The sequence below is a fragment of the Rattus norvegicus genome, chromosome 12 (assembly GCF_021556685.1).
Source record: "Rattus norvegicus strain SHRSP/BbbUtx chromosome 12, alternate assembly SHRSP_T2T, whole genome shotgun sequence".
Taxonomy (NCBI): Eukaryota; Metazoa; Chordata; class Mammalia; order Rodentia; family Muridae; genus Rattus; species Rattus norvegicus.
The window spans coordinates 12,684,719-12,699,224 of record NC_141545.1 but is presented as its reverse complement, the minus strand read 5'-3'; the positions used below and the strand labels follow the sequence as shown (position 1 = coordinate 12,699,224).

Here is a 14,506-nt window from a genome sequence, read left to right as displayed (position 1 = left end):
CTCTCCCAGCCACACTGACCACCAAAGGGATGAGGAGAGGCAGCGCCTGTGCCCAGGAGTGTCCATGTCCCTCCCTGGGTTCCTCTCTCCTTTGTTCCTCCTTCCCTGTGTGCAGAACCAGCTCTGTGGTGGAGAAGCTGGCTTTAAACAGAGCTTCCTCTTCTCCATTTTCCCATTGCTAAATAACAGGTTGTTTTTTTTTTTTTTTTTTTTAAATCTCCGACACATGTTCGTGAGAGAGATCTCCTACCACAGCATGCACCCCACACCCGGGTTCCATGACACATTCTGGTCTTTGTGACCCGTGTGCAAGTGCATTTCTGTTGTTTAATGCAACGAGGCTATGTTTAGACAGTAGAAGAGCGCACAGCTTAGAAAGGAACTACATCTGCATGTAGAAACACGCTGAGCAAAAGCAGCAGAAGACAGACACCATTTTGTGACTGAATTTATGTAAAATTGCAAAAGAAATAAAACTGTTTGGAAATATATTATTAAGTGATACAAATTACGAGGAAAAACAATAAATCATTTTTATAAAAGGAACGACAGCGGTTAGCAGCGGGCCTGGAAGGGAGTGTGCTTGGGAGGACACTCTGGGGACTGCTGAGTTCTGAGGATGTCCTGTTTCTTTCCTAGAAGCGGGGACAAGAGCATCTGACTTGGCAATTACTGAATAAACAGAGAATGCTAATAAACGATTCGGCCCCGAGTTCACGCACACAGAGCCGAGTGAGACAAGCTGGCACGAACAGTCACAGTGGGGAGACAACAGCAAACACTTCCAAATGCTTAGGAAAGAGGAAAGAAAGGACAAGACTCGGAACTCTTCACCCCCAGGTACCATGTTCTGGGGATAGGAATGAGCCTGGGGGCCTATGGGACAAACACATTCAGGTCACGGGTCCAGAGACACAGTCAGACACTCGTGATGGCAGGGTCTTAAGTCCCTTCAGCCAGTGCTCTAGGTAAGATCGTCTCATAAGCTCAACCAGCAATTAAACACTACTGTAAGAAAACGAAATGTGTTTAAATCCTAAGATTATCAAAAGTAGCAGAATAAAAGTGACAGACAGGACAGGTGACATAGAGCAGGGCCTGTGAGCTGAAACTACCAATTAATTACATTAGATAGCCTGGAGGCCAAGTCTCAGGAGAGATCAAGTAATATGTTTGTTACAAAGGTGCAGCTTCAAGAGTCATAGACAAGGCTTCCCTCGCTTTCTGCCATGGAGAAACAGCTGACGCCCGCCAGATCAGCCCTCCTATGGCAAACCACTATAAACTTATGTGAAGCCACGAGGCCAAGTATTTTCATATCTGGGTGTTCACCAGCCTGTATGGCTACAGCCCTGTGTGTGCAACGCCTGCGAAGGCCAGAAGATGGCTTTGAATCCCCTGGGACTCAAGTTCCAGAGGGTTGTGAGCTACCGTGTTAGCGCTGGGAATCAAACCAGGGTTCTCCCGAAAACCACTGGCCATCTTTCCAGCCCTGAGGAACTGAAGAGCAGTTTTCTCAGTCTTGCCTCTGAGTGCCAGCAGGGCTGCCCTGTATAGGAAAGCAATACCCAGACACTCTACAGCATGCAGCATGGGATATCAATCACAGGGCAGAGTAAGACACAGAAAAATGCAAATAAATGAAGAAAACGGAAAAGCAGTGAGTGGAAGCGGCGTTGTCTAAAGGTTAGAATAGCTGCCATGAAGTAGGAAGTGGTAATCTAGTCCTGAGTAAACGCTGAGCTAAAGTGCAGAGGCCAGGGTAATGTATCCTCTTACAGTTTCTGTGAATCAGGAATCTAGAAGCATCTTATCTACAATGTCTGGTCCGGCGTCTGTGATGACTGATTTATATGTTCAACTTGGCTGGGACCAAGTGCCTAGGTGCATGCGGAGCTCTACCCTGGGGGTACATGTTTAGGCTGGTGACTGTGAGGAGGGCCAAGAACCTTCTCCACAGTGGGGCTGGGCCTCACCTCATCAGCTGAAGGCTTCAGTTAAAACATTGGCCTCGCCCAGAAAATCGGAGCCTGGAGGCAGACAGGCTTCTCGCTTAACTGCGCATGACATCAGCTCTTCCTGGGTCTCTACCATGGCAGCTCACCCTGAGCTGCGCACTTGCCAGCCGCTGTGGTTACATGAGCCATACCCTGAATTACTCCATCCACCAATCTCTCTCTCTCTCTCTCTCTCTCTCTCTCTCTCTCTCCTCTTCTCTCTCACTCTTTCTTCCGGCACCCCACCATCAACACGCAGACAGACAGAGAGAGAAGCAGATGGACAGAGAGATACACTCTATAGGTCCTCTTTCTTTGTCCGACTCAGAGCATAACCTAGTTTCCTTCCGTTGCTATGACGAGCTATTCCGACCCAAAGTGACTTATCTGAAGAACGGGTCCATGGCTCCCATGTCCCAGTCCCAGTCCATCACTGAGGGGAGGCAGAGCATTACCTCCAACCAGAGAACTCACTCGCAGCTAGGAGCCACGGCAGAGACATTGAGGGGTGCTGCTTGTGGCTCACAGACCCACACTTGGCTGGCTTTCTGATACAGCTCAGGCCCAACTGCGTCGGAACGGTGCTGCCCACAGTAGGCTGGCCCCACCCGCATCAACTACTAATCAAGACAACCTCCCACAGACATGCCCGCAGGCCAATCTGACGGAGGCGACCATCCAGACTCCCTTCTCAGTGACTCTGGGCTGTGTCAAGTGGACAGTTAGTATCTCACACAGTGCACTACAGGCCTGCACTAGTCAATCTAGAAGCAGCTCATTTCTGTGACTGGCAAGATGGTGGCTGTTAGTAGAAGTCTCTGGTTCCTGTGTGGGCTTCTCCATAGCTGCCTGAGTAACTTCATGTCATGGCTGCCTGGCCCTCACGAGAAGGGCGTCAGGATGTTCTTGTCATCGCTTCTGTCACGCTGTTCTGAGACACAGGCCACACGACCACCGCAGGGGAAGAACGGAGGATTTAGAGGGAAGAGAGACAAGTGGACAAGACAACAGGGAGGAGTCCCAGCATCACAACAAGCTATTTAAAAACTGGCAATGACAGATCTGCAAAACACACCTAAAATGGATCCTCACACAACAGACACAAAGCAGAAGAGATGGCGAAGGAAGGGGTCCGTAGACAAAGGTGGATCAGCGTGTCAGAGAAAGCAGTTAGAGGAAGTGGCCAGCACCCCATTGACGGTTAGAGGAAGACCAAGACATCCAACACACACACAGGGGACTGGACGTTATGGCCGACTACGGCAACACGAAGGGCAGTGTCTTCAAGACAGCGGGGAGGGCAGTGACCAGCCTGCCGCTACAGCCAAACATGTCACCTTTGTCCCTGTTCAGCGCTTATGCCGGAGACACTAGCGCATCGGCCACCAAGCACCCAACTGTCAGTTCATTCGCAATGGCCTCAACCTAGACAGAGTCTAATCTCACCCAACAGGGAATGGAGGGACAGTCTGGGACATGTTCACACAGTGAAACAACAAAAACGGCAAATCAGCTCAGAGGGAAGAAGGAAGGCAGCCCGGGGAGAGCTAGGAAGCCTTTTCTGGAGGAGAGGTGCATGGCTTCTCGCTGTGTGGCCTCATGGTGGCACACAGCTGCCGCATCTCAGACTCCTAAGCGGAGAAAGTTGACTGTGTCTAAGTCGATCCTCAGTAAAACTGATTTAAAAACAAAAGAACTAACCGGAGTCAGAAAGACACACCTCAACACACAAGGGGACAGTGACAGCGGACATGGCAATAAAAACAGAGGCTGAGAGGGCTGCAGCATGGGTGAATAAGAAACCCTGGCCGAGGTTCCTCTGATGGCGGGGAGATGTTGGCTTAACCTCAGCGCAGCTCGGAAGCCACATGAAAAGTCCAGAAGCCCGCTGAAAGTTCCAGAAGTGGGCATGCTCATCGCGTGCACTGTGTAGAAATCGTAAGAACGGCTGTCGGCTACAGCGTCAGTTCTGCCCCAAGCTAACACTGCTCCCAGAGACCAGGGAAAAGGCCAACTTGTAGCTCCCCCTTGGAGGGAATGAGAAGAGGGATGTGCGCCCCACATTCTAGCTTCCCATAGCACTGCTGGCTCACGCTGAGCACTGAGGATGGGTCAGCCCGCTGTGACCTGAGGGCCACCAACACCAGAAAGCCCTAGATGCTACAGGACCAGAAGCCTGTGGCACGTAGAAAAAACTTCACACAGCTCCATGGAGCATGTGTACAGCTTTTCCCGGGTAGGAAAACGAAGAGGGGAGCCTATGTCTAGCTGGGCCCGATGTCTGGCTTTCAGGAAAACCGCCCAGGGCGCAGGGCACTGATTTCTGCCTCACTAGACTGTGGCCCAGGAAGAGTTTACTCCATGAGCTCAGCCTCCTCGCTTTCTGAAAGCAGAGAAGAATAGCAAGTTGAGGCCCGTCTTCTCTTTAAGTGCGAATGTTAACACCTGTGACTTTCTCACCCACGATGGCTTGCACGGTCTCCACTGCATGCTCGTCCTGAGACACGCATGGAGAAATGTAGAGAAAGGCTACTTTCACTCAGTTGTCGGTCTAGACTTAGTCTGTAGGATCTGTCGTGGTGACTCCTTATTCTAACACTGGTAATTTATCTGCCGCTCTTGATTACTGCTCTAGAGATGTAAAAAAAATCAAATATTTGCCTTATTAATATCTACTTCATATTTCACTTAACATTTTTATAATTTATTTTCCAGACATACAGAGGCTAATTTGTTTCACAGTCTAAAATAGTACCAACTCAAGTCTTCCCCTTTTTTTTTAAGATTTATTTATTTTACTCTATGAGTACAATGTAGCTGTCTTCAGACTCACCAGAAGAGGGCATCAGATCCTGTTACAGATGGTCGTGAGCCACCATGTGGTTGCTGGGATTTGAACTCAGGACCTCTGGAAGAGCAGCCAGTGCTCTTACCCGCCAAGCCATCTCTCCAGCCTTCAAGCCTTCCTTTTTAATGTACATGTTTACAGACCTTAAACCCTCTATGTCTTATCACAATATTTAGTGTGACATATTTTTCTTCCAAGATAAAAATATTTTCCATTTTCCCAATTTTCTTAGGCCCCTTTGTTATTCAGAGTTAATTTGCTTAGAAGTAAAATATTGGGGTAATCTAAATATCTCACCGATTCCTAATTCAATTCCATTACTGTCTGGGACACACTCTGCAAGATGCCAGTTCTTAAGGTTTTTACTGAATTGAGAAAATTCCTTTCAATGATACTAGAACCAAATATACACACGGAAGAAATAAAATCCAGCCTACGCATACAATCCACTCAAACAGAACCACAGAGCTAAATACGGTTTCTGAAGTCAACAGAAGAAGAAAACTTTGCAGCCTGGGGGTAAGGAAACATTCCTAAGATACAGGAAGCCCTATTAATAAAAAACAAAACAAAACAAAAAAACCTTGAAAAAAAGGTCTTTACCAAATAAAAATGTTCTGGCCATCAAGAAATAACTTAAAGAAAATTGAAAAGCAAAACTACAAACTGGAAGACAAAATTATAAAAAAAAAAAAAAATGACTGGAAACTGGGAGGAAATACTACATAAGCTCCTGAAAATCAATATCTTAAGTCATCAGAAAAGGCAGACTCACGTAGTTAGACGCCACTTCACACGGATCGGAGCAAATGACAGAGACATGGGTGACAGCTGCTACAGGCCAGGCCACAGCAGAGCTGGTCTTCCCACTTACTGATGGTGATAATGACCATGGCAGTGTAACACAGTAGGACCACTCAGGTTTGGGGATTTCTTATAAAGCTAAGTACAGGTGCCTTGTTAGAAGTGGGCACAGCGTCAGTCTTACAGAGTTGAGCACGTACCTCCCTGCTGACTGACCGATCTGTCCTACTCACATCATCCCAAAGACCTAAAAACAGTCATCCATAAAATTATAATAGAAAAGTAGAGGCACCTCCTGGGTCCATCAACAGCAGAACCAACACACACAGCACCTTTATGTGGAGAAGAAACTGATGGCAGATATGGTGCAGATCTCAAAGACATTGTGCAGGACACATGTCACCAGTGACTATATGTTGTCATGATCCCGTGTATTCAAAGCTTAGCACGAGAGGAGCTGGTCTGTGGTGATGGAGGACCAGAAATGGAAAGCTGGGTGAAGTGCTGAGGCACACAGGCTTTCTGGGGCAGCAGAACGCTCCCACATCCTGTCTAGGATGTCAAGTCAACTTAACGACATAGTTAAAAGAACTCATCCAATCACACACTTAGGATACACACCTTTCATTATATATACATTTACCTCAGAGGAAAAAGGTAAAAACAGCTTAAGAATTCAACATTCGGGGTTGGGGATTTAGCTCAGTGGTAGAGCACTTGCCTAGCAAGCGCAAGGCCCTGGGTTCAGTCCTTAGCTCCAGGAAAGAAAAGAAAAAAAAAAAAAAAAAGAATTCAACATTCAAGAGGAAACCACTTTTCAAAGTCTCTAAGACAACTTTTTAAAAATATTTAAATAAGGGTTAGTGAAACCCAATTTTAAAAGAACTCAAGTAGCACCAAACTTATCAGCACGAATACTGCTCTGAAGCTGGGTTTCTCTGAGATGCAGAGGCCGTCACGTGGTCTCTATTCCCATCACTCAGACTGGCCTTCTAATACCACAGAGGTCTTCAAACAAAGTGCCAGTGACGCAGAGATTTAAATAAGTAGAAGAGGGTTAACAGGAAATGACAGAACGTTCCAAATCCAGCATAAGGAAGGCACCACACCTGTGGGGAGAGGGATGTAGATCCTCTTCTCCAGTCTCCTGCGCAGAGCCTCATCGATGTCCCACGGGAAGTTCGTAGCCGCCAGGACCATCACCATTTTGGATGGATCATCGTTTTCTAAGGCTCCTCCAACTCCTGGGCACAGGGAGCAGGAGAAAGTTGTCAGTGTCCCTGTGATGGCCACTGAAATCCTTTCCCTCAGCCAGCATCTCCAAGTGTTAGCCAAGGAGGCAACTTCCCCATCTCTGTGGCCTCGATAGAGGGGCAAAACCATGCATCGACACAGAGCAAAACTGAGGAACCCAAGAGTTCAACAGCCTAGGGCAGGGCTCCTCAGTCTTTCTGTAAGAAAGCCGTGCATATTGTTTCCAAGGACCCGGAATCGAGTCCACTGAGTCTTTCATGTTTTCCCTATAAACTCCCTCTTTTCCGACTTATTTTGGGGGTGATGAGGCTGTAATTTAGTGGCCTTCTCAAGAGTGAGAACAGCTGAAACACGGCATAGAGTTTTATAAGCACTGTCTGCTTCCTCACAGTTAGTTTCAGGATTAAAACTTTTATCAGGGCATGGTAGTATGGTAGTGTACATTTTTAATGCCAGCTCTTGGGAGGCAGAGGCAAATGAATCTCTGTGAGTTCAAGGCCAGCCTGGTCTAAGTAGAAAGTTCAAAGACAGCAAGATCTACGAAACAGAGAGAATCTGTCTCACAACCAGAAACAACGACAAGACAATAACAAAGACTTGGAGAGCTCACAGTTGGCTCAGGGTGATGCACAGTGCGATATCACTTCACACTGAAGGCCACAGATGTGCGCAGTAAGTAAATCGCTACTAGATGTCTTCTGAAATCATCCCTATGGGGACTGAATTTCTCCAACTAACAAACAGCCATGCGCGACGTTGAATAAAATCCTGCTACTGAATGTGTACTCAGTTATGCCCTGGCTCCAATTGGAAATATCCAATGTTTACTCTTATGTTTTCCTCTCAAATAAAACAAATTCCTTCCTTTCATAAAACAAATTCCTTCCTTTCATATATAAGCAGGCGCTGAAATAGATTGACCGAGGGGGCAGGTCTCCTGGCACACAATATCATCGTTGGTCTCTAAGAGTCTGGCGTTGTGTACCATGTGATGTTAAGTACCCATCCTAAGTGTAGAGGTTTGAATGAAGATGGTCCCCATTGGCTCAGATGTTTGAGTGCTGGATCGATCCCAGGTTTGTGGAACTGTTTGGAAAGGATTAGGAGGTGTGGTCTTATTGGAGGAAGTGTGTCATTGAGGTGGGCTTTGAGGTTTCAAAAGCCTAGCCCAAGTTGCAAATCAGATATGAGCTCTTAAGCCATTTCTTTATTACTATGCCTGCCAGGCACACCATTGTGATACTAGTGACTAATCCTCCGAAACTGTGTGCAAGACCCAAGTAAATGCTTTCTCCTATAAGTTGCCTTGGTCGTGATGTCTCTTCACAGAAATAGAAGACACTGGGTGTCCAAAACCAGTAGATGATCAGAAACAACACTTGCTGAATATTTTAGACACATTTGTATCTTTTCTCATAGACTTAAATCGCCTCTTGTCTCTCACACAACTACCAGAGTGAGCTGTCTCTTAAAATTAGTGCTGCACCCCTCTCTTTCACGGCTCCCCAAATGCTTTTCTTCTTTGTCTGGACAATTCTAGCCAGGGCATCAAAGCCCCTCTGCCAGCTGTATGCCCCTGGTGTAGCAGTTAGTCTCAAAGGTTTGGTCTCAGAACTTTTGCTATTCTTAAAAAAATAATCTGTGGAACTCTAAAGAGCTCTCATTGTGTGGAGTTTGTCCACCACTATTTGCCATTGGAAACCGAAGGCTAGGAAGGATAGGTGCTGGCTCAGCGGTGCTTGCCAATCAGACACAAGGCTCCAAGTTCTAGCCCCAGCACCATAAGTAGACAGACAGACAGACAGACAGACAGACAGAATGCTCAAAGTATTAACTCATTGTACAAATAAGACTCCATGACTCATCAAATTAAGATAGACAACATAGCTTATGAAAGACAGGCATAGTTTTCAAAACTTCTCAAGTCCTGGTTAGAAGACTTTTCAAATGGCTCAGTGTCTGAGTAAATGCGAGACTAGCTGCCCTCTCCCTCTGCTTCTGCCTCTCTGCTTTGGGACACTCCCAGGTTTTGTGACCCCGGAATACTCTACTACATACTTGTGAGGGAATTAAATGAAAACCAGTAAATGTGCCTCGATATTATTATTCAAACGGTGCAGCCCCTGTGGAGCCCTCCCTGCGATGGTCTGAAGGCCCAGCCACACCTTTACAGCCTGGGTGGGCACAGTAGGCCTTTGCTCCATAGCCTAGAACCCAGACTGCGACAGGGTTCACACTAAGTCCCCAGGGAGCCCTTCAGGATGCATGAACGAGTGGGTGGCTGAACGAGTGGCCTTCTGACCCGTTCACTGAGACCTTCCACAGCACGGATGCAGACAGAATTGAGGAGGACGGAGTTCGAGGACTCGTTAGTGACAGTTACCGTCCATCTGGATGAGGAGCTCGGACTTCACTCTGCGGCTGGCCTCATGCTCATCGGAGGTCCCTCTTCGACTGCAGATGGAGTCTATTTCGTCGATGAAGATCGTGGTAGGGGCATAGAACCTCGCCTTGGGGAGAATACGTTAAAGCGGCCATTCAGTGATCTCATAAAGCATTCTGTATTTTTAAGTAGTGTTTGGCTTTCCTTCTAAAATAGTGGCAAATGAAGGCTGCAATTCTTGTCTATAAAAGGTCCCACCACTACTGTGTCACTGACAATCATTTTAGGAAAAGCCAATCCAAAAATAAAACTTACCCGGTTGGTGATGCTGGGTGAAAGATATATAGAGATTCGTTATGTCATTTTTCCACTTTTTATTTGTTTGTTATTATTTTAAGGCAGGTCTCACTATGCAGCTCTGACTGGTCTGGGAGTGGCTACCTGGACTACACCAGCCTCAAACTCAAACTCAGAGATCCACCTGTCTGCCTCCCAAGGCATATGCCACCAGACCTGGCAATTCTTTCTTGTTTATGATGAGACATTTCCATCCCAAAAACCTTCCTGGCAACAATTTTAAATAAATCAATATCTAATGACAGATGTGCTCTAGCTGACTTCTAACGTCTTCTGTCTCATCAGTGTGCTAGATGTCCAAACTGCCAATCACCCTCACTGGACAGGATGTCAAGGGCCTTTTCCCATCGCATGGAGAAAGATATTCCAAGTATCCCGCAAAACTCACTATGACGGATGTGTCTACAACTAGTACAGAACGCCACACTGCTCTCTCAGAAGATCAGAAGGTACACAGACCTGGACTGTGAGGAATCACATGCCCAGACAGATAGAAATTAGAAATTAGAAGCATTTAGAAATCCAAACACAGCATCAATCACTTACCATTTCAAACAACAGACGGACCAACTTCTCAGACTCGCCTCGGTACTTAGACGTCAGGGTGGAAGAGGAGACGTTGAAAAAGGTTGTCCCACATTCGGTGGCAACAGCTTTAGCCAGCATAGTCTTACCAGTCCCTGGAGGGCCGACCATCAGCACACCCTGAAATTTCAAGGTGAATTAAACAACACAGTATATTTAAACGCTTTTCAGAGGCTACCCTCCCCCGCTGTCACGGTGAGATCAGTGCATTTAACCAGTGTATCAAGCAAACGAGGAATGCCAGTGCAGTGGTGCACACCTTTAATGTCAGCACCCTGGAGGCAGAGACAGGCAGATCTGAGTTTGAGGTCCGATTGGTCTACAGAGTGAGTTCCAGGACAGCCAGGGCTATGCAGAGAAACCCTGTCTCGAAACAAAACAAGTAAGGAAAACAAGACAGTTCTTTCTCAAGTTGTCTCTCTCTCCAGTCCGAGGCATCCAGGGATAAGCTCATAGTTGACAGACTGAGCAGGGACGGTGGCTCCCGTCCATGATCCTGGCATGTGGGAAGTCTGCCTAGCTGTTCATGGGCTGAGGAGATGGCTCAGGGGTAAAGAGCGTGTGACGCTATCACAGAGGAGCTGCACTCAGTTCCCAGCACCCGTCAGACTCACAAGCACCTGTACTCCAGCCCGAGGGGATCCAACACCCTCTTCTGTCTGTGGAGACACGTGCACTTTCACGCACATACTCCTGCGCGCGCGCATGCACACACACACACACACACACACACACACACACACACACACACACACAGAGAGATACAGTTTAATTTGCTTAACTTTTTATTTACAGAAAAAGCCATCCAAACCTTCTTAAAAGCCAGCCTCTATCTCAGCAGCTGAAACACATGGCTTTGAAGGCAGCAGCCCCATCGCTCTAAGCCCATCTCTCTGGCTGTGTGGCTGCAGCATATTTCAACTACGAATTCCTGTGCAGGTGGCTCTGCACTGCCTGACGGACGACCAACCGACCGACTGACTGATGGCGTTAGCACACAGGTCCACAGCAGTGTTGCCCTTTGTTACGTAAGCATCCCCACTCCAGGGCTGTCAGACATGCTCACCTTCCATGGCCTTCTAATCCCTTTGAAAAAGTCAGGCATCCACATGGGAAGGACAACGGCTTCCCGGAGCAACTTCTTAGCTTCCTCCAGATCTGCTATATCATCCCTGTGAAAGAAGAGTCGCAGGCTTACTCAAGCCACACCTGATTTATGGCCAAAAGGTTATTATTTTAAATGTGTCTGCTTACAAAATTGCCCTTATATTAAGACTGTATTCTTACTATACAAAAATGATCAGTGAGAACATCCTGGCATTATTAATTAGAATACTTTATGGAGCTAGCAGACTGTCAGCATGTCGACAAGTTAACGTGTAAAGCATCCTAGGTCAGAGGCTGACAGAACGGCCATTACAGATAAAGGCATCATCAGGAGACTGGGGAGGAGAGGAGAGTCACAGGACCCCACCCTTATGGTGAGTTTTCTTCTCTACTGTAATTCAGGACGCTCACCAGTGAATGCTAGGGTTCCTGGACACAATGTCCCTCTCCAGAGCCTCCACCAGATCCTTGTCATACCCAGCGCCATCGAACTTGGGGATCTCACCATCACTTGCGCCATCTTGCATATTTTTCCTTGCCTGGAATATGAGTAAAAGAAGTTATGGCCAGTAACAAAATAACTCTAATCGATACATAACTCTTTCGATATATAATGTGTCTGTGTGTCCGTGTGTGTGTGTGTGTCCGTGTGTCTATGGAGTGTGTACATAGGGCAGGGGCTGGGCTGAAACCCAGAGCCTGCACAGGCTAGGCAAGCACCTTAGCACTGAGCTACATTCCTGCCTGGAGTAATCTCTTTAAAATCTCTTCTTACTACTTCACATAGTGTCTTCTCATTGCCAGATCATCCTAGCCTAGTGAATTCAGCAGAAGTGTCTCAACTGGTCAGACTTACGTTCTCCACCTTGGCGGACAGTCCCAGGTAAGAGTTCACCAGCCCTCACTGTATCCAACAGGGGAAGCCTGCCTCTGACTCCCTGGATACAAAGCATTTGCACCTCTGCTAGAAAACAGACTGCTGATGTGCAAAGAGAAAATTAATTACTGAGCACCGGCCTTATGACAGACTATCTCACACAGTGCTAATTTAATGTAACAGCCCAGCGCAGTGGCTGCTTTTCCTTTCTTTATGGATAAGGAAAACAGGCCTCGGGAAAGAAAGCCAAGTAACTAAGTGCTTCTCTGCTTTTTTTGCAACAGAGCCCTGGCTGTCCTAGACTCGCTTCGCACATCAGGCTGGCCTTGGACTCAGAGACCCTCCTGCTTCTGCCTCATGTGCCGCCATGCCCGGTGCTTCTCAGAGTTTTGACTAGGAAGAAATGTAAAAGCTAAGTCAGACTCCATTTAAAGGTTGGGACAGGAAATGTAGCTTCCTGCCTTCCTAGTGCAGCCCCTTTCCTTGGCTATCCAATCTCACAGCTGACTGAGTCGCTTAACAAGTTCAGTGAATGGCTGAGTGACAGATCCCCGAGGCAGCCAGAACAAAGGCTACAGGCAAGCTGGACCTGAGACTTTTCCTGCACTTACAAGCTCTCCCTGGCTACTGAGTCACCACACGGGAACTGAGGGTCTCCTCAGTACAGCTCCTGGGACCCCATCACAGTTACTCATAAAGAGTTACTACCCAAGCGCTGTAGTAACGTCCAAGCCCTCCCCCAGCTCTCCTACCTCCGTTGGCTCAGGACCTTTCAGATTCACAGCTCAGAGGACCTTTTTAACCACAGGTTTCAAGACTTAAAGAAATGTTTAATCTATCCTAAATTCTTTTCCTGATACGGTGGCTTTAAGAGAAAGAAAGAATTCTAGGCTATGATTCTGTGAGCTACAGGGCTCTGCAAGCTTCCACAGTGCTCAAGAGGGGACTGTGAAAATGCTCTGATTCTCAGGGATTTCAACCACAAGAACAGCTCTAATGAGTAGAGCCATGCCCCTTCAAGAGCACCAGCCCCTCTTCTATCTGATAGAAAACGAAGGGTAAAGGCTTCCAACGAGGAGACAACAGATCATAACAGGCTTCTCCAGTTCTACTTCTGAGCTAGAGAAGCAGTCAGTACCAAAGGAGAACCCAACGGCTCATGGGGCGGATGTTCTGATCTTCTGAGCCACCCAGTAATTGGCCAAAGCAGTGTTCTGGTGACCTGATTGTGAGGATTTACTCACTTGGGCAGACTAGTGCCAGGCTAGGTTAAGTGTTTAGTAATATCCTTGCGCTTAAAGCAGCATGTGTTAAAACGGACTCTAGGAAAACAAGCTTCTAGCCTAACGACAGAACAAACAATATCAACCAACTTAAAATAGGCTCTGTCTCGGATCCCATTCTATGGCGTGGCTAGGCCACGGCTACGGGTCACACACAAGTCAATCCCTGGGAACGCTATGACCATTTTCCAGGATTCTAGAAACAAAGTAGTAAGCATCAACGGGAGCCGACATTGTGATTTGAGACTTACCACGTGGAAAGTGAAGTTAAAATTTCACTTTCACACAAATGCCCACATGACAGACACACCAAGAAAATGGGAATCATGGGACTGTCCGAAGGTATTACACAGCTCATCTGACCGCAAGCGTGGCTTCAAGGCAGACGAGGATGCACTGTGTGCCCTCACTGAGCATCTATCTAGTCCCGTGCAGGAAAGCGGAGCTATCGAGCAGTCGATGTGACTGAGGGCAGGATGGAGAAATGGGCAGCACCCAATCCGACCTACACTTCAGACAAGCCTGTGGCTACTGCAGGGAAGGATGATGGGAAGGAGGAGGAGGAGTCACAGAAGGATGATGGGAAGGAGGAGGAGTCACAAAGATGAAAGCCTTTCCTGCACTGAGGAGTCAGAGTCGGTGTGAGTCACTGAGTGACCGGGCCAGTCAAACCAAGATGGCGAAGTGAGAGGAGGGCGAACCTGTGAGGCTACAGCAAAATCACAGTAAAATTGGGCGAGAAGTGTCCTTATCACAAACGTAAATTAAATTAGGACGGGGAGAGCTGACATACATGCCATCTGCCTGAGCAGGAGCAGCCGATTAGCTGTGCTACTTTCATGAACAGCTTCCAGGCAGCGAAGCTTACACCGTCACTTGGGACACTGGGACTTATACAGAACACTAGACTGGAATGTCACAGAGTGACCTCCGAACGCTTAGATTTGCACACGAGTTATTACGGTCAGAATTAGCAACCATTTGACAGTGTGGAAGCTGACACACATTTTT

At 47.3% G+C, this 14,506-nt stretch overlaps 1 protein-coding gene across 6 annotated transcripts in view; it reads right to left on the bottom strand.

Annotated features, from left to right (window-relative positions):
• Katnal1 (katanin catalytic subunit A1 like 1) overlaps window positions 1-14,506 on the bottom strand; it is a 61,834-nt gene that overhangs the window by 5,720 nt on the left and 41,608 nt on the right. For 5 of the 6 annotated variants that reach the window (XM_087577857.1, XM_087577859.1, XM_087577855.1 and 2 more), the window contains 5 exon segments: window positions 11,747-11,874; window positions 11,295-11,400; window positions 10,190-10,348; window positions 9,287-9,413; window positions 6,759-6,893 (listed from right to left, as the gene is read on the bottom strand). In XM_087577857.1, the coding sequence (XP_087433983.1) occupies window positions 6,759-6,893; window positions 9,287-9,413; window positions 10,190-10,348; window positions 11,295-11,400; window positions 11,747-11,874 (655 nt within the window). 6 annotated transcript variants of the gene reach the window in all.